Source organism: Narcine bancroftii, chromosome 9, assembly GCF_036971445.1.
Source record: "Narcine bancroftii isolate sNarBan1 chromosome 9, sNarBan1.hap1, whole genome shotgun sequence".
Classification (NCBI taxonomy): domain Eukaryota; kingdom Metazoa; phylum Chordata; class Chondrichthyes; order Torpediniformes; family Narcinidae; genus Narcine; species Narcine bancroftii.
Window position 1 is genome coordinate 117,832,901 of NC_091477.1, and position 19,863 is coordinate 117,852,763.

Sequence of the window (19,863 nt, forward strand, 5' to 3'; positions counted from 1 at the left end):
CAATTACTTGGAAAAATGAGACTGATTTGAGTATTCAACGGTGGCATTTGGAAATGAGGTCTTGTATACTACTGGAAAAAGTAAGGTAAAAATGATCCTTTCTTTGTTAAAGTTTGGAGCTCGAGTATGAGATATATGCGTTTGAATTTGTAATAGTTTTCTTTTCCCAGGGTGGTTGGGGTTGCACCAAACCATGGCGATAGTTGATGCAAGTTGATCTCCTCTTTTATCTTCTATTCTTTCTTTTCTTTTCTTTTGGGGTAGATTTGAGGAGGGTTGGGGTTGGCGGGAGATTATATGGGATAAATATTATGTATTTACTTGTATTTTGATGTATGACTTATTTTGATTAATAAATAATTTACAAAAAGAACGAGCGAGGGAGTGAACGAATCAGCAAGGTTGTGTCAGAGAGCGAACCTAAGAAGGTCACACAATCAATGAAAGTGTGAATCAACCAATCCATGAGTGCGAAAGTTCTGACGAGTGATCGAATGAATGAGTTAGTAGGTGTGAGTGAGTGATTGATTTTCCCACTAAAATAACTGCATTCACTCGGTCTTTTGCCCCACCACTCATTCACTCACCTTGGTATTGATTCATTTACTTGTTCTGTTCGAGACGTGGGGAGGGCGGTTGGGGGGGGGGGTGCAGTTTATTAGGGTATAAATTGTCCAGTACGGACTCGTGGGCCGAAATGACCTGTTACCGTGCCGCATGTCTAAATTTAAATTCATTCTCGCACACTTAACAGGGTAGAGGTACTGATTTGATTTGATTTGATTTTTTAGCTCCGCGCCTCTAAGCATGTGAAAAGGCTTACCGGTTGAGATTTTCGTCCACCGAATGGAAGGGAGCGGGTTCCCGGTAGCCTCACACAATACCACGGCGTCAGAATCCGCCAGTACCGTGAAGCTCGCTGCGGTCCCAGCGATTATCCTGGGCTTCGAGGGCCAGTTGCCAACCATCGGACCCAGGGCGTTAATACTGTCCGGCGAAGGGTCGAACTCGCTGGACAAGTTCTCCCTGCTGTCTTCGCCTTCTATGGTGTTCTCAAGTTCCGCGTTGGACATGAGTGTGGTCACCCGGTATTGAATCGGCGCCTCTGTGGAACTTTGCCGGGTGATTGTTTGAATTGTCCCAAAGATCCGTCGGTCCACTCTGAAATAAGGCGGTGGGAGCTTGCGAGGCGCGGACGTGTCAAATCTGTGCAAGGTGACTCGGAATCTGGAGTTGGCCCTGGAGGTTTGTTCGAGGGTGGAGAGAGAACCGGTGGAGGTGGCCAGCACAGTGGAGGGGCGCACGCTCGGTTCGGTCATCGGGGCGATAGTTGTGGAAACACTGGGTATCCGGAGAGCAGGTAGCGCTGTTGTTTGCACGGGACGAGCTCTGTTTCTGACCCTTTGCCTTGTGCCGGCAAATGTTGGTGGATCCGTTGTGGTTATGACCCATGCGGCGTTACCAGTAGGTGACGGTAAAGTGATTGGGCTGGTTGCAATGGGTTTACTTGTTAGAGCAATCGATTTGGAACCATGCTGAGTCGCGGAGAGAGCAAGACTAGGCTCAGCGGTCTTTGGATAAGGTTTCCATTCCGTGCTGGGACTCCTAGCGCTGGTCTCCACGGTGACAGGGCTGGATGGCTGGGGGGTGACTGGGATAAGTGGGGGGAATGATATTCTAGTCTTCGTCGGGCGCGCCTTCTTCTTCTCAGCCGACCGATTGCGACCGGCGGAGGGCCGTGACGGTAACACGCGGCTCCTGGTTCTGCTGAAGGGGTTGCCCGGTCTCCGGCGTCGGAAGAACTTTCTCCTCGCGGTGAGAGTTTTCTGAGCGGCGGTGGTTATGGTCTGTGCGGTGTCCGTGGTCGGGAGGACGGTGGTTGTAATTTCACTGGTGAAAGTGACGGGGAAGCGCATGGTCGTCCTCGCCGAGGTGCCTTGGGAACGGACGGTGGAGAACAGGAGTCTCATGGGGGCTGTTGTTGGCGCTGGAGTCCTCATACTGTGGAAAGTAGGCTTTGGCAGGGTGACACTTCTAGTGCTATTGCCCTGCGCCGGTTTCCGAAGCCTCTTGAGAACATCCTTTTGACTATTTACTCCAAAAAGTCGATGCCAAGGGATCTTTCCATGAGTAACCTTATGGGGCTTGCTGGTCGGTTGGGCGGTGGGTAAAGTATTTGAAGAAGATGAGCTCATTTGGGATGGTCTTTCTGTCGGTCTCTTGATGATAAGCGTAGAGGGAGTCGGGATGGTGATGGCATTGGTCTCATGGTGTTGTGTTATGATGGTCGAAGCGGGGCTTCGTGCTTGGCTGTCAGGATTGGTCATCGGGTGCCCACCACCCTCCGAGTGGGTCGGAGTCATCTCGGGTACAGGTACTCCTTGTCTAACGGGAACTCTTCCAAGCTCGACCTCGGATTCCACCCGAGTCAATCCATCTCCGGTCAGCGTGGGAATGGGCAGCGGGAGCAGGAGTCTCTCTGGGGCCTTAGTGACGGAGGAGGAACGATGTGATGGTGTCCGTAAGGACCCTACCCACCTCCGATGCCCGGGTCTCACAATGCTGTATCTATGCCTCCTTGAACCCGGCCGGCCTAGCCGACGTCTATTGGGGAACTTCCGTCTTCTCCCCACCTGCTTTGGTTTGGAAACGGAGGCGTCAGTCGCAAATGTCCTTGCAGTGTGTATGGTGGATATGGAAAAAGGCCACGGGGTAGTGAGTTTCTGAATGGGATCAAACGGAACTTGATCTCCGTCCTCTCTGGTCGTAATGGGAGAAGGGTGGCTGATGTTGATCATATCCTCATCTCTGGAGGCCGGCTCTTCTGACCGGATCATCATTTCTTCTGGTGCGCTCGTCGCCAATATGGTTGGAGTGGGTGTTGGCAGGAAATAGGGGCTAGATGGTAGCTCCACTTCTGCACCCCGTTGCTGTGAGGTTGCCGTTTGCGCTTTGACACCATCAGGTTTCCTTTCGTAAGTGTGATCTATCACCAATGGGCGCTCACCCTGACCTGAAGGCCACCTTTCAATTGGATCGATTGTGTCCTTCGCTTCGGATTCTATGGGATGCACTTGTATTGGAGATTGAATGCCCTCCAAGGGTTCGTGGGCATGGGGAGGCTCTGTTCTTAATACAGGAGACACCCGAGAGATTGAAACTTTGCGTGGCCGGAGGGTGGTGACCATTATAAACTCTTCCTCTTCCCGTCTTGGCTCATCTCCCGAGGATTCCCATTCGTCTAGGGGCGGTTGCGAAGCCTCTTGAGGTTTCGCTGTGATCACTTTGGTGGACGTCTGTGCTAAGATGTTCCTCCTGGCCTTCTCCAGGTACTCAGCCCACCGTTGCGGGTCAACCCTCCCTCTGGGCTGCTTCAAGGTCCTGCGGTTGGGCCGCCAGCGAGTTCTGAACCGACTGCTGCCCATTCTTCTCCTCGGCGTTGCCACTGTTGGGCCGGTTGTTAGTTGGGTCCAGGATTCTAAAGTGCTGGGATGCACTGGCATCTTCTCGGTAAAGAACTGTCCACGTTGCATTCCCATTCCTTTCGACTCCAACCCCTCCTGCTCCTCGCTCTCCCCGGACCCCAAACCGTCCTCTACTGCATCGTCGGCTTCAGCGCTTTCCTTCTGGGAACCGGTGACGATCACCTGCAGTGCAAGGAGGTCGATCCCATAACGATTGGAGGCCACGCACCTGTAAAAGCCTCCATCCCTAACGGTGAGATTCTTTATCTTTAGTGTCCCATTCGGTGTTATCTCCTTATTGGACGCCGTGTGATCTAAAACCCTGTGGTCGGGAAGAACCCATCGAACAGACCCATTTGGGATTCCAGAGGATTGACATGGGAGATGGATGGAATCACCTCTAGATTTAGAAATGTAAGGTCCATTGATATCCTTCTCTGAAACATTGGGGTCCAGAATGTTAACCCGGAAGCTCAACACGTCTGCATCTTGGTAATTGGTTCCAATGCAGTGATAGATGCCAGTGTCATAGAGGTCAGCAAGTCTTAAGCTGAATTTGCCATTCGCACTGACTGAAATCCGACTGTCTTCACTGCTGTACGGAGCTCGGATTTTGGTGCCATCTGGAAGTATCCATTCATTGATAGGCTTGGGATCACCAGTGGCTTGGCAGTCTAGCACCACCGTCCCGCCCATCGTCACAAAATGCTCCGTTTTTACGCTGTTTCCTCTCTTTATCATCACCCAGCTATTTTTCCCCGGCTTCACGCTGAAGTCTTGCAAGGTGGCCTGGACGTCTACGATGTACTTGATCTGCAAGACGTTAAGAGTTGTCCTGGTCCTGTCCATCTGCAGGGTAATTTCACTTTGCAATAGCCACGCAAGATCGGCAGTGATCTCTGCCCGTACACCAGTGAAGAGGTGCCGGTCCGTGTTTGGAGGTTGCTTGTAAAGGTAGGTCATGGAAGGTGCTCTACTCAGCAGGGCTTCCCTCTCGAGCCTGAGTGGCGAGTCAGTGTACATCGCCAAGATGCCCCATATCCGTTGGATCTTCTCGTAGTCAACGTAGCAAACCAGGAAGGTCGACAAGCGTGTGTTGAGTAGTACGTGGCCTTCTTTTTGATGCAAGGCTACCCCGGGAGATCTCAAGGGTCTGTGTACATGGCAGGTTATTTCACACCCATTCCCCGATGGGTCGCTCATGTTTAAAGTCATTTGACCCAACGGCGCCACAAAATCTTCAGCATGAACTATGGCATAGTCCCCTTCCTCTTCCTTCACGCTGTTTCGGAGTTTCAAGGGAGACTGGATTTTCGGTGGTGAGCAAGTAAATACCGAGGAGGGCAGCTGCAGAATATTTTTGCCCTTCGAGACACTGGGATTCGCGCAGAGGGGGCAGAGCAGGACGTTGGGTTCGCTGCGGTCTCGTTTGCATTTGATTACACCTGTCAACATAAGAAATGCAGGATTATTCTGGGAAATTAAGGCTTTAACCGACAGTTCCAAAAAACAAATACTCCACTCCTCTTTCTCATTGCATTGTTGAACAAAGAATTGGAAACTTCGTATTTTGGGGAGGCACACGCTATCACGGCACCAGCAACTCGGGTTCGAATCCTGACCGGAGCTGTCTGAAAGGAGTTTGTACGTTCTCCCCGTGTTCTACGTGGGTTTAAGCCGAATAGAAGCCTTGTTGCCTGAATTATGCCACCAGGTGCCTGACCAACAACATTCTAGGGCTCACTATTGACCTGATATTTAATGAAGTTGGCCACTGCAACTATTGGTCAGAGTCTAGGTATAATGTGGTGGGTGAACCTTAACTCTTCAAAGATTTATGACCAACTGTGTGATGGAATTCTCTACTTGTATGATTGAGTTCAGTTCCAATGGCGCCTATGAATCGCAGTATCTTTGGGAAATTATTCCTACCTCATCCATGATCTTACACCTTCATTCTCTTCATAATGATAGTGTGCACCATCCACAAAGTGCTTTGTAGTTACTCAGCAAGGTGACTTCAATGGCATCTCCCAAATCTATGTTTGAAAACCACTGTTTTAAAAGTACCCCATTGACTCATTATGTGCACGGTTTCATAACTCCAAAGGAAATGGGCCGATGACAATTTTTCTCCAGCAAAATATTTCAGTAATAATTGGGTCTAGAGCAGTGGTTCTCAACCTTCCCTTCCCACTCACATCCCACCTTAAGCAATCCTTTACTCATCACAGAGCACCAATGGCCTAGGGATGACTTAAAGTGGGATGGAGTGGAAAGAAAGAGGTTGAGAACCACTGGATTAGAAAGTCGTTGCATGTGGTGATGTGTAACTTTTATAGTCCCAGCAATTGGGTCAGGGGTTCAAATCTCAGACTGTCTGTAGGGAGTTCATATGTTCTCCCTGTGTCTGCGGAGGTTTTCCCCGGGATCACAGGTTTCCTCCCACTGTTCAAATCTGGGTGTAATTGGGCGGGAAGGGTTTGTTAGACTGCTGTATGTCTGAATTTAAAAGGTTAAAAATTAACTAATATGATTTGTTGTCTTGGTCATCTTTGACACTCCATTTAAATTGACTGGAAATGTGAGGGGCAGGGCACAAATTTAATATCTCCCATTTTTGTCAACTTCTATAATTTCCATTCCATGAAGTCTGATATGGTATAAAGATTTGTGCATCATTGGACTGTGCGGTGAAGTCATGATTTGTTAGTAAATAGTAACAGGTTAGACAAATGATTGACTGTACCTGGTAGCCTTTCATTGAGTTCAGCTAACCACTTCAACTCGCAATCACAAAACCATTTGTTGCCATGCAGGTAGATACTTTCTATTTCTGTGATGAAGGACAGCAGGTCGCTTGAGATGGAGGTTAAAGCATTGTCAGACAGGTAAAGATGCTTTATCGAAGATACTTTGAAGATCTGGCTGAAGCGAAACGTGACGAATGTATCTCGGTGCAGCTCTTGGAGCACGTTTCCTTCCAAGTGGAGCAATTTCAAGGAGGTGAGTCCATAGAATGCCTCTGGGTTGATGAATTCAATGTTGTTGTGGTCCAGGTGTAAGCGCATTATGTTACGAAGGCCACGGAAGGTGTCACGATTCAATATTTTCACCTTGTTGTAGCTCATCTTCAGCACCTTTAAAACCAACACCGTGTTGTTATGGTCTAGGATGGCCAACCTATGGCGCATGTGCCAAAAATGGCATGTTGGATGATTAGAAGTGCCACATTACACCCCAGTGATAACAATAAAAAAAGTGAGCCTACTCATTCAAAAAGTATTAACCAAAGACCTATACATAGTATTACAAGCTCCATTTCATTTAGTGTGAGTATCACTTTAAAGGCTAGTACAGGCTGCGAACATTTACAGCTTTGGAGAGACTGGGTAGCAACAGACAGTACCCAAATTCACTACTTTGGAGAGGAGAAAGAACATTTGTTGCTTTTTCCAGGGACACAGGTGGTGAGAAAAAGTCATGTGGGTGGAACTTTATGACTGGTGGCCATCTCATGAACACTGAGCAGGAATGAATCTGTGTGATAATGGACTATTCAGCTGATTCTCCCTGCCAGGGTATTTAATGAAACCCACCCTGACCAAAGGAAATGTCAGTTTGATTGATCGGTACCTGGGTTTTGGAAGCAGGAGAATTGCTGCATCGGGTTGGGACCAAAGTAATGGCCATTTTGATTGACCCGGACCTGGGTTTTGGAAGCAGTATGGAAGTCAAGCATTTTGGTTCCCCTATGCAAGGAAAAGGGGAGTTGCGACAACCCTTCGTACAAAAGGATATTTCTCTGGAAGCATCTCGATGAAGATTCGTTAGTTTTCGGCAGACCGGTCACTCAGTCTCTCCCATTGCCTTCATGATTTCTTCTGTGTATCAGTTTAAAAGCCTGCATTTCAGCAATGAATTTCTAAGACTGAACTTTGGAATGAGTTTCCAGAAGTGTGTCTAAGCTGTAATGGTTTTAGCGCGCGCGTGCGCTCCTTTGCACATAGTTGGGTTTGATTTTATGAATGTGTTATTGATAGCAATTTTTTCAACTGTAATGCACCAAACTGATCCTGCAAAAGAACAAATTTTATGACACATTCATGACTATAACCTGGAATGTAATTCTGGTTCATTTATGTAGATAATATGATAGTGACTCCAAACTGTCTGATAAATGACTCCATTTAAGGTCAATTTGCATGGACTCCAAGAGTTGAAGACAAATTCCATGAATGAAAGAAAGAAGAGATAATTTACTAAACTGATATACATGTTTATTTTGAAAAAATGTCTTTATTTACAGATGGGAATTTTATAATAAATGCTTACAACACCTATCCTCCAGTGTGGTATTTATGATAATTAATGCAAAATAAAATGATCATGTATACTATAACAAAATTTTCTGATGACATAAAATAGATGGATCCGCATATAGTGAGGAGAATGTATGTGAAGGACATGTTATCTTAGATCTGGTCCTGTGCAATGATTTTGCAGTTTTATTATACAAATGGAGAGGCCTATAGTTTGATCTAAAACAGGTGCATTAGGCCTAAACAAGGTCAACTACAAAAGGATTCATTAAAGGAGGTGACAATAGAGGTATATGAGGCAGCCAGCATGGGTGGAAACCCAGCACCTTTTACCCTGGGGCAACAATAGCAAATACCAGGGGACATCTATTTAATGCAAGTAGAGAAAAGTTCAGGGGAATATCAGAGGTAAGTATTTTACTTGCAGAGTGGTAGGTACCTGCAATGTATGCCTGGGGATGGTGGTGAAGGCTGGTACAATAGGGACATTCAAAAGACTTAGGCACATGGATTAAAAAAAAAGTGTTATGGAGGTGAGGCAGGGAAAATTAGATAGTTGTAGAGTAGGTTTACACAGGTCGGCACAACATTATGGGCTGAAGAGGCTATAATGATCCACGAATTTGCTTGCATACTATGGGAACATTGGCTATACGGTGGGACCACTGATGGACAGTGGAAGATTTTTCACAGTGCTCAACCAAAGTATATTCCAGTTGAAAGCAAGGCAGTAAGGGTGGGGAGAGCCAGCCTTGAATAACTTAGGAAATAAAGGATAACATCATAACAAAAGCTCAAAGTCAGTATGAGAAGCGGGAAACTGAATGTTTAAGAAAATATTTTAAAGCAGTAAAAAAAAACCCCACAGAGCATGCAATAAAGAAAGAGATGAAATGGGCATGGTTAGTGCAACACTGTTACAGCGCCAGCGGTTGGGTCCTGAGTTCGAATCCTGCACTGTCTGTAAGGAGTTTATATAGTCTCTCCGTGTCTGTGTGAGTTTCCCCTGGGAGCTCTGGTTTCCTCCCACACTTCAAAACGTGCCGGGGGTTTGTAGGGCAATTGGGTGTAAATTGGGCAGCACGGGCTCGTGGGCTGAAAGGGTGTGTAACTGTGCTGTATGAGTAAATTAAATTAACAATTTTTTTTAATTAAAAGAAAGGTTATTGAAAGCAAACTAGCGCAAAAATGTAAAAACATAACAGTAAAAGTTTTTAAAAATTGTATAGAGCAGAGAAGAGATAATAAAGTAAACATGGTCCCTTGGAAGATGAGAAGGATTGATATCAGGTAATGTGGAATTGGCAGAGGCTTTGAACAACTGTTTTGTGTCAGTCTTCACAGTGGAGGACACATCTTACAGGCTGGACAGTTCTTGTGGGTGCAATGATGGGAAGTGAGGACCTCGATGTAGTTGCGATCACTAGAGAGAGACCGCGATGTAGATGCGATCACTAGAGAGAGACCTCGATGTAGATGTGATCACAAGAGAGAGATCTCGATGTAGATGTGATCACTAGAGAGAGACCTCGATGTAGTTGCGATCACTAAAGAGAGACCTCGATGTAGATGCGATCACTAGAGAGAGACCTCGATGTGGATGTGATCACAAGAGAGAGACCTCGATATAGATGTGATCACTAGAGAGAGACCTCGATGTAGTTGCGATCACTAAAGGGAGACCTCGATGTAGATGCGATCACTAGAGAGAGACCTCGATGTAGATGCGATCACTAGAGAGAGAGACTTCGATGTAGTTGCGATCATTCAAGAGAGACCTCGATGTAGATGCGATCACTAGAGAGAGAGACCTCGATGTAGTTTTGATCACTAAAGAGAGACCTCGATGTAGATGCGATCACTAGAGAGAGACTTCGATGTAGTTGCGATCACTCAAGAGAGACCTCGATGTAGATGCGATCACTAGAGAGAGACTTCGATGTAGATGCGATCACAAGAGAGAGACCCCGATGTAGTTTTGATCACTACAGAGACCTCGATGGTAGATGCGATCACTAGAGAGAGACCTAGATGTAGATGCGATCACTAGAGAGAGACCTCGATGTAGATGTGATCACAAGAGAGAGACCTCGATGTAGATACGATCACTAGAGAGAGACTTCGATGTAGATGCGATCACAAGAGAGAGACCTCGATGTAGTTTTGATCACTAAAGAGAGACCTCGATGTCGTTTTGATCACTAGAGAGAGACTTCGATGTAGATGCGATCACAAGAGAGAGACCTCGATGTAGTTTTGATCACTAGAGAGACCTCGATGTAGATGCGATCACTAGAGAGAGACGTCGATGTAGTTGCGATCACTAGAGAGAGAGAGAGTGCTGAGCAAAATGGTAGCTTGATATGTCCTGGTTGTGATAGAAAACGTCCCAGTGGACTGAAAAAAAAATGGTGGCATTTGTGGTCGAGGCTCATGTGATAATTTCCAAAATTCTCTAGTCTCTGGGTACAGAGTGGAACATCACTGTATACAAATGGATATGGGCAAAGGCAGGTAACACTAGGGCAGTTCGCTTAACACACATAGTCAGGAAAATACATGAAGCTATAGATAATGGGGGGAAAAGCGAGACATCTAGAAATGATTTCATCAGACTGAAGTAGCCTGTTTTCAGAGAAGGCAGGTCCTGTTTGACAAATCTACTTGAGTTCTCTGAAGATCTAACAGGTTGGAGGGGGAAGGTGGATGTGATCTATTTAAATTTCCAGAAGGCATTTAATAAGGAGCTGTATAAAAGATAAGATTCCACAAGAATGCATGGAGTTGGGGTAAAGTATTAGCACGGCTCACCAATGTAAGTTAGAGAGTTGGGATCAACGGGTGTTTCTCTGGTTCACAATCAGTGGTGAGCGAGGTGCGCTGCAGTGGTTGGTGCTGATGTGGGAGAGGTGACCAGGTGTGGTGTACCTGGATGTGTGATGAGACTGAGTTGAATGATCCGATAGATGTGATGCAATGTGAGGTCCTCGACCTTGGAAGCTAAATGAAGAAAGATTGCAGCAATGCCAATGACTTGAAATAAACGACATCTGGCACCGGGGATCCTACCTGTAAAGACTCCAGATCTTCGAATGTCTTGTCCGGTATCTCCTGGATCTTGTTACTGTGAAGCATCAGTAATTCAAGACTTTTCAAGCCGGTGAAACTGTCCCTTGTTAATCTCATCAGGTTATTGTAACTGCAAGAAAACAGGTCGTTTAGTGCCGGACTCACAGACAAATCCGTTCGATTAATGCAAGACGATTAAACTAACCCCAAATTGACGCGTTCCGCTTGAGCTTGGATGTTTTCCGGGATAGCGTTGAGGTATCTGAAGGTGCAGTGGATCTCGGTGGGTGTGTAGCAGGCACAGGGTTTAGGGCAGGCAAGGCAGGCGCTCCAACAGCAGGCGGATGCGGCCAGGATCACCACCAGCCTCCGGTGCAGAGAGCAGGCAGAGGGTCGTCGTCCACTGACCACAGTCATCTCCGTCCAGGATCTTGGGAGATCAACGCCACGGAAAGTCGTTACATGCCGTCAGTTTCCCCTCAATGGACCAAGGGCGCCAAGGTGCGCTCGTCCGCCTCAACGTTGAGCACTAACAATTAAAAAGCGAACTTCGGTCAAATAAATTCCAATATTCCTCGCAACCAACTACATTTTAGGTGACTAAAACTATTCGCAGGTGCAAGTGCAGAATGTCCATAAGATCCCTGGAGTCTTGTCTGTCTTTACAGGGGTTGCCTTCAGCAGTTGACATGAAATGCGCTTCCACCCTTTCCCGTTGGAGGCGCACAGGGCTTCAAAACGCGCACACCTACGCCTGAAGCAATCTGGTTTGCCTCAGTCAACCCCAGGGCGTCGAGCCAAAGAAGAGCCGGGGGCTGACCCTCATGACTTCGAGCGGAGTGGAAAGGAGCCGGTGAAACTGTCCCTTTTTCATCTCATCAGGTTATTGGAACTGCAAGAATCCTCGCCGGGTTCTCTGCAGCCCAAGGATCCCAAACGTTTAAAGAACCCAGTCAAAAGAACTCGATTTCTCGCCTTCTCCCGACCCAGTTAATCCCAAACTTTTTTCCCCCGCATGCTCAAAAGTGGGAACTCGCTATATATATATAAAACACTTAATTTGCAACGACTTGCCTGGCGGTTGGGTGTTGAGTTGGGTGAGATTTTCCTGCAGTTTCTACCCGGATTGCCAAATCTAGCCCTCTTCTGCACCTTGCCTGGACGAGGTGATATTCTCTCCTGGGGACAGGTCGTCACAGAGTGGTGATTGTATCTCAACATCTAGAATTCGATTTATACCCGGGAAACTTGCAACTGCGACAAGCTCCTCCAGTATCCAGATCCGTTCCCGTGGCTTGACCGTCAAATTTGGAAATCAGCTCCTCGCTTGAACCGAGCTCCTGGTAACTGGCTGAGAAATTGCGGATTGGTTTGGCTTTATGTCAAAAGCTTCATGCTGCTACATGGTCTAACACAGACGGTTTAATTTCTGCCGAGCAGACGTGTGCAGGACTTAAAATGAACATGCATTTAAACGCAAATGAAATGAACCGAGATACTTACTGCGGAGGAGCCACTTACTCCAAGCCTAGTGTCGGCTTCAAGGAGCACCTGTGGTCTAAAACACGATACTTTCAAACATCGTTTTGGAACTTTCTTTTTTGACTGGACGTTCATAGACATTCGGCGCCGCGCAGATGTTCGCAAACAGCAGACTCCCCCCCCCACCAGAACACCACAGAAGCCGTGGCGTGGGAGGAAGAGAGAAGTCGAAGGTTTGCATGAGCGCGTCTTTATGAACCTGTCTTCTTGGCCCTTGGCCCCGGTTCAGCCAGTTTTCTGACACCCACCACCCCTCATTTTCATTGAATCTATTTCACAGGGTTGACTGCAGAAATTCATGGGGGTTTGCTGGTAAGGAAGATTTCAATGCTCGCACGTCCCGTGTTCTTTGCACTCTCCTCAGCCTGTTTCTTGTGGTGGCGGGTCCCTTCTGCGGGTCCGTGGCACCCCCTCTACTTTAGATACCAGATCGGTATTGGGATCTTTTGGCAAATTACTGTTAAGGTTTATTCTGTAATCCCACTCTCTCACACAGTGGATTAGCTCACATTGCATTTTGGTCAGTATGGACGAGCTGGGCGGAATGGCCTTGGGGTTCACACACATCCTCTGCCACACACATTCACGTAGTAACAGAACCAGAGTTTTTACAGTACAGAAATAGACCCTTCGGCCCATCTTGTCCACGCTAACCAAGTTGTCTACGTGGACCAACAATCTTCGGGAGGAACTTTTGGGTCTTGATGAAGGGTCCCGGCCCGGACCGTTGCCCATTTTTTGCTCTCTATGAATGCTGCTTGACCTGCGGAGTTCCTCTCCAGTGGATTGTTTGTTGCTTCGGATTCCAGTCTCTCCTGTGTCTGACAAGTTGACTACCCGCGGCCAGAGTGAAACGCAGCATTTCTGTGTGTTTACTACCTGTGGCAAGTCCCATTTGCCCGTGTTTAGTTTCTGTACCCAATCTCACTCAAGCACTTTCCCGTTCGAATTTCTTCAAGCGAGTATTCCGCTTCTACACATACACGGTCAAATCCCCTCCTCTCTCACACGCTCTCCCTCTCGCATGTTCCGACACCCCCCCCCCCCCACCCTCGCGAATTGTTAGACAATGCACACATACATTTTCTCCTACCACACACATTCTCCCATGCACACCCACTCTCAAACTTCCACATTAAGCCATGACTCGTATTAGACTCTGTCTGTCTGTATCCCTCTTTCTTTGTCTGTCTGTCTCACTTTTTCTCTATCTGTCTCCCTCTTTCTCTGTCTGTCTGTCTCACTCTTTGTCTGTCTCACTCTTTCTCTGTCTGTCTGTTTCCCTCTTTCTTTGTCTGTCTCCCTCTTTCTCTGTCTGTCGGTCTCCCTCTTTCTCTGTCTGTCGGTCTCCCTCTTTCTCTGTCTGTCTGTCTCCCTCTTTCTCTGTCTCCCTCTTTCTCTGTCTGTCTGTCTCCCTCTTTGTCTGTCTCACTCTTTCTCTGTCTGTCTGTTTCCCTCTTTCTTTGTCTGTCTCCCTCTTTCTCTGTCTGTCGGTCTCCCTCTTTCTCTGTCTGTCGGTCTCCCTCTTTCTCTGTCTGTCGGTCTCCCTCTTTCTCTGTCTGTCTGTCTCCTTCTTTCTCTGTCTTCCTCTTTCTCTGTCTGTCTGTCTCCCTCTTTGTCTGTCTCTGTCTCCATCTCTATCTCACTCTCTGTCTGTCTTCCTCTCTCTCTCTCGCTCATTAAACTGTCCTTTATCTCGACCATTAATTCCAGAAGAGGATATTCTATGAACGTGCCCTTAACATTAAGGAAGCAATTGCTGATCAGCTGTAGCCCGACAAGTAAATGTATTTATATCCATTCTGTTTAAGAGAATGTTTTGGGTCTCCTCGAGTAGATTCATCCAGTTTTAATCTGGATTTCCAGGTTATGCTGAGCGAATTTCTCATCTGCTTCATTCAGAGTTGTAAAGCCCTGGTTCAGTCAGACATGGTGAGGTTTTAAATGATCGAATGTATCTTGTTTTATTGACTGGGCTCTGAGGTGTTATTTTTCTCTGCATTCCGGGTTCCATCCACTCCCGTTGCAATGAGCTACAGGATGTCAATGGTTGCAGTTTCGAACCATTATGATCCAGAGGAGTTTCCTGTAAAGAGAGGACACGGAATTTATGAATGCGCTTTGCTCCGGCAATGTTGACACCAGTGGCAGCCCCATAGAGGTTGTATGAAACATCTGGGAATGATCATTTTAAAATGAACCCGATGTAATCACCGTGGTCCATCTGACACAGGGTGAGCTCGGATGCGTACTGGTGCCTTAGTGATCCTTACATACAATGCACACAAATCACCAAATGGAAAAAAAAATGTGTTAAGTTGGGGTGAAAACAGTGGTGCTTGAGGGTGAAACGAAGTATTGGCATTGATCTGATAACGTTAGCCAGCCAAGGGTACAACAAAGGACCCTGGCAAATTTCTACAGAGGAAAGTGTGCTGATGGGCTACATCACCACCTAGTACGGGGACACCAATACCCCTGAGTGTAAAACCTTGCAAAAGGGAGTGGACACAAGCCCAGGACCTCACAGGCAAAACCCTCCCCACCATCGAGAACATCTACCGGGAGAGCAGCAGCAATCATCAAGGATCCACAACACCCAGCACACCTCTGTTCTGGATGCCACCATCAGGAAAGAGGTGTAGGTCCCATAAGACTGGCACCACCAGGTTCAGGAGCAGATGCAACCCCTCCACCACCAGGCTCCTCAACAAGAAACTCAATCAGGGACTTATTTAAGGGCTCTTAATTGTGCATGTTATTGTTTTATTCCCTCTCTGTATTGCATAATTTGTCTACATGTGTATGTGGAGTGGTTTGTTTTGCACTACCACTAAGTGTTGATTCTGCCTCTCCCGCAGGTAAAAGGATCTCGGGGTTGTATGCAATGTCATGTGTGTACTCTGACAATAAATCTGAAATCTAGTAGAGCCTTGTTACTCAGATGGGGGGCCTTTGACTGGATTGGTGTTGCTCCCCTGTTGTTGGTCATCTACATGAACAGGTTGCACAACAATGTAGTTAGGATGGTAGCATGGTTAGTATGTTTGTGGAGGACATCTAGATTATCCATTCTTAACCTCTCTTTGGCTATGCCCCCCTTAGGAATCTGCTCAACGTTTAGTGCCACCTTCGCTGAAAAGCAATCAAGTTTTGTTGGTTTCTTCCATACTTCTCTCTTACTGACTACTTAAAAATATTTTATGATTTTAGTCCTTGGCCCCCATTAAATGTGCTGTGCACACCTCCCCCCCCCCCCCCCCCCACCCCGGGAGTTATGCACCCTTCCACCATTGAGAATGGCTGCCTATCTAGTTCATCTATATGGTTGTTTCAGATTACATTATCTCAATGAACTGGGAAAGTGAGCCAAGGAATTGCAGATGGAATTTAACTTGGACAAGTGCCAAGTGTTAAATCAGAGCAGCTTTTAAGGTGAGTGGTAGTCCCCAATGGAGTGTCATAGAAAAAGAGAGAGCTTCTGAGTTGTGAGGTTGAATTTAATGTCTCATCCAAATGATGGCAGTGTGGCACACCTTCGGTACTCCTTTGGAATGAGTGGGGCTGAAACATAGAACTGGACGTGGGCTGCTGTAGTTAATTTAATTTAGCCATACAGTACAGAACAGTAACAGGCCATTTCGATCTACGAATCCATTTCTCCCAATTTACACCCCATTAACCTACAACCTTGGTGCTTTTTGAACAGCAAGAGGAAACCTGGAGACAACCCACGCAGACACGGGGAGAATGTAGAAACTCCTTACAGCAGTGCGTGATTCGAACCCAAGTCCCAATCGCTGGCGCTGTAAAAGCATTGCACTTAGTTCAGTTAACAAATCTTGTTTTGTGAATATATTAACTTTATCACTGGTTTTGCAGAGCTGTGAGAGATGACCTGGTCCCATTTTTAACACATGGGCTGATATGATGTTGCCAATTAATTTAAAATATATTCCCAGTAACCTCGAGAAGGATGATATTGGTGGGGAGAGGGGTTTGGCCTGCCTGCTTTTTACTCACCCTTGAGGAGGGCTCAAGGCCGAAACTTGAATAATATACCTTTACCGCTGATGGACATTGCAAGTCCTGCTGAGTTCCTCCAGCATTTCTGTATTTTTACTGCAATCACGCCATCTGCAGACTTCCGTGTTTTACTCCATAAACCATCCCTGCCTGACATAGACTGGTATTTCTTTGGAACTTTTAAAAAAATTACTCACGACTGAATCCATCATTTATTGCATGACATGATCACATAAATATAGGCACCACTGAACCTACTGAAGGAGCTTCTCCCATCATTCCTGAATTAAAGGGAACCAAAGTCATCCAATGGGGAAATCAGGATCATCAGGTCTGAAACACCCATCAAACACCCGTCCGTCTACACTAATATTGCACTAGTCCCACTCTCTTCTTTTTATACCTCAACAACCCCCCCCCCCCCCGACCCCCAGATTTTATCACTTACCATCCAACCAGAAAACTTAGAGAGGCACAGTAACTTTCCAGTCCACATGTCTTTGGGATGTGGGAGAAAACCAGAATGAGCATTGTCACAAATATAGCGCTGCAAGTCAGTATTGAATCTGGGTCGCTGGAACCTTGAGGCAATGGCTCTATTAGCTGGGCCACTGTGATGGCCCAAATATTGTGCATGCACTTCTTTCAGTGAGCATAGTCACTTACTTGCAAGAAGCCATGGATGAAATATGCAATGCAGCTTCATTAATTGCATTTCCTTATTTTAGATTTCACTGATTGTCTACCGGAATTTGGTATCCCTGGTATCTTGCACCTAAGGGGATTGGTAGATGTTGGATAAGTGAATGTCCTGGTTGCTTGAGGCTGCATGTTGTGTGAATGAAGAACTGGCAGCGAGGCGTGCCAATTTTAAACTTTCAGGTTTTTTACTCCTTTATTTTCCACGATATTTTTGTCGGCTACTCGAGGTTGTCCTGTTGATTAAATATCCTGTTTAATTGTGATTTGCTGTTCAATGCCTTACAAGATCACTCCTGAGGACTCATTTTTATGAAACAATTTGATTTGTTTAATCAGATTATCACAAAGAAACAGTTTAGAACTAATTATACAAAGCTTTAGAATCTTCCTGAAATCATTACTGAGTAATTTCACTGTGTTTGCAGGCTTGTAAGTTATTTTGTTTGTTAGGTCACAGTGACAAAAGAATAAGGGAAAGGAGAAGATGTAGATTTCTTCTCTATCAATTATCACGGTCATGGCAGATCTTCTATCCCAGTGCCATTTTTTAGCAATAGCCAGCGACTCGGGTTCATATCCAGCGCTCTCTGTAAGGAGTTTGTACCTTCTCCTTGAGTCTGCGTGGGTTTCATCTTGGTGCTCTGGTTTTCTTCCATCCTTCGAAATGTGTAGGGGTTAAATGTGTTTGGATGGCATAGGCTCGTGGGCCTGACGGGCCTGTGTCCAAGCTGTATATCTAAATTAAATTCAATTAAATCACTAGCTTCTTTGGTGATCTTCATGCCCAGAGATCTATTGACTACTAGATAACATGACTGAACTTCCACAGACCTCTTGGGCAGAGAATATGAAAGAATCACCACATCTTATGTAAAGAAACTTTCAGTCCTAAATGTTCAATCAATTATTCCCAACTCCTCAATTGGAGGGAACATCTTCCCTGGATCTAGCTCGTTAAGCTCATTAAGAATATTGGATCGCTTCTCATTCTTCTGCATTTTAAAGAATGCAGGCTCAATGCACTCAGTTTTACATTGGGCAAATCTGCCATTCCGGCATCCAATGCAACAAATATTTTATGGTAAGTACATCACTTCTTAGATGAGGAGACTCAAACTGTGCACAATAATCCAATTGAATGTCTTGCCAAGGCCCTATAAGGCACGGTTGGTGAGGTGGTTAACGCAACACCTTTACAGCACCAGCGATCAGGACGGGGATTTGAATCCCGTGCTGTCTATAAGGCGTTTGTACGTTCTGGATGGGTTTGCTCCGATGCTCTGGTTTGAAACATTCTAGGGGTGTCGGCTTATTGGGTGTAAGTTGGGTGGCACGGACTCATGGGCCGAAATGGCCTGTTACCGTGCTGTATGTCTAAATTTTAAAAAATTTCAAGGAGACTTCCTTTCTCCTGTAATCAGATCCCCTCAATACAAAGATGAACATACCATTTTATATTTTAATCACTTCCTGTTGGCCTTTAGTAACTTGGGTATAAGTATATCCATGTCCCATTGATCATGAGTTCCACCAAATCTCTCTCCATTTGACGAATACCCTGCTTTCCTATTAGACTTCCTAAGGAGGCCAACCTCACATTTTTCCACATTGTATTCCATCTGTCATGTTCTCATCCACTCCCTCAGCTCATCCATGAGTCCTGGTTACATCCCCCTCCACATTTACAATGTTGCAGAATTTAGAATAGTCAACAACAATGAGTCAGAATACAGGATGGAGATCAGGAAACTGGTTGGGTGGTGCTCGAACATCATTCTTGCTCTCAATGTCCGCAAGACCACGGGCTCATTGTGGATTTTAGGAATGGGAGAGCAAGGGACTGTGGTACAATTCAAGTGAGTATCACTTAGAGGATCTCTCCTGGAGCCCACACAGAGACAACCGTAAAGAAGGCACACTAATGCCTCTACTTTTTAAGAAGTCTGAGGAGATTTGGCATCTATTAATTTTCCACCAGTACAGTATGGAAAGTATAGTAACTAGTTGCATCTTGGCCTGGTTTGGGAATTTAAGTGTCCAGGAATGTAGAAAGCTTCAGAAATTAGCAATCCAAGCCAAGTCCATCATGGACAAAACATCTTTGTGAAATGCTGCCTCAAGAGGGCAGCGAACATCATAAAGGATCTTCATTACCTTGATCACAACCTCTTCAGGTATCTCCAGGTAGAATGAACAGAAGGCCTCAAGACCAGCACCTCTCTGTTAAGGAACATCTTTTTCCAACAACTATCAGGCTCTTGAACCTCCCGTTACTACCCTGATCATAAACTGCAATCACAAAAGGCCTGTCTACACCATGGAAACACTATTTGTTTCTTGCACTTCTGTAATTGTGAACATTAATTATCATTTATATTTATTACCTCTTTCTCTACAGTGGTTTCATGTGTACAATTGGAGTTATTTTTACTTAGTCCCTATTTGGCTGCAGCAAGTAACAATTTCAGTGTATATGTACATCGGACTTATGTGTGTGTGACAATAAGCTCATTATCATTATATTAAAATTGGAATCTCATCTGTCAATGGACGATACACATTGTGAGTAGCTGGGGCTCAATTACTGATCAATATAATATTCTTCAATTCACGGAGAGCCAACCTGAGATGGATGGATCTGATCATTCCCACTCTGCATAATCCCCAAACCTCCAATTCCCTCTGCTTTGGTCTTGTTAAACCAAATCTTCTACAGAAGTTTATTGGAACTATTCTGG

At 45.9% G+C, this 19,863-nt stretch overlaps 1 protein-coding gene and 1 long non-coding RNA gene across 2 annotated transcripts in view; one reads left to right on the plus strand and one right to left on the minus strand.

Annotated features, from left to right (window-relative positions):
• The window catches only part of igsf10 (immunoglobulin superfamily, member 10), a 29,339-nt gene extending 17,976 nt beyond the window's left edge, over positions 1 to 11,363 (minus strand). Inside the window, exons 1-4 of the mRNA XM_069897448.1 lie at positions 11,061 to 11,363; positions 10,856 to 10,985; positions 6,214 to 6,604; positions 824 to 4,909 (exon numbers count right to left, since the gene is read on the minus strand). Coding sequence (XP_069753549.1) covers positions 824 to 4,909; positions 6,214 to 6,604; positions 10,856 to 10,985; positions 11,061 to 11,272 — 4,819 coding nt within the window. The 5' untranslated portion in view covers positions 11,273 to 11,363. The remainder of the gene's footprint in view (positions 1 to 823; positions 4,910 to 6,213; positions 6,605 to 10,855; positions 10,986 to 11,060) is intronic.
• The window catches only part of LOC138742705 (uncharacterized), a 70,150-nt gene continuing 54,524 nt past the window's right edge, over positions 4,238 to 19,863 (plus strand). The window contains exons 1-2 of the long non-coding RNA XR_011344364.1: positions 4,238 to 4,418; positions 6,284 to 6,470. This is a non-coding gene — a long non-coding RNA (uncharacterized lncRNA). The remainder of the gene's footprint in view (positions 4,419 to 6,283; positions 6,471 to 19,863) is intronic.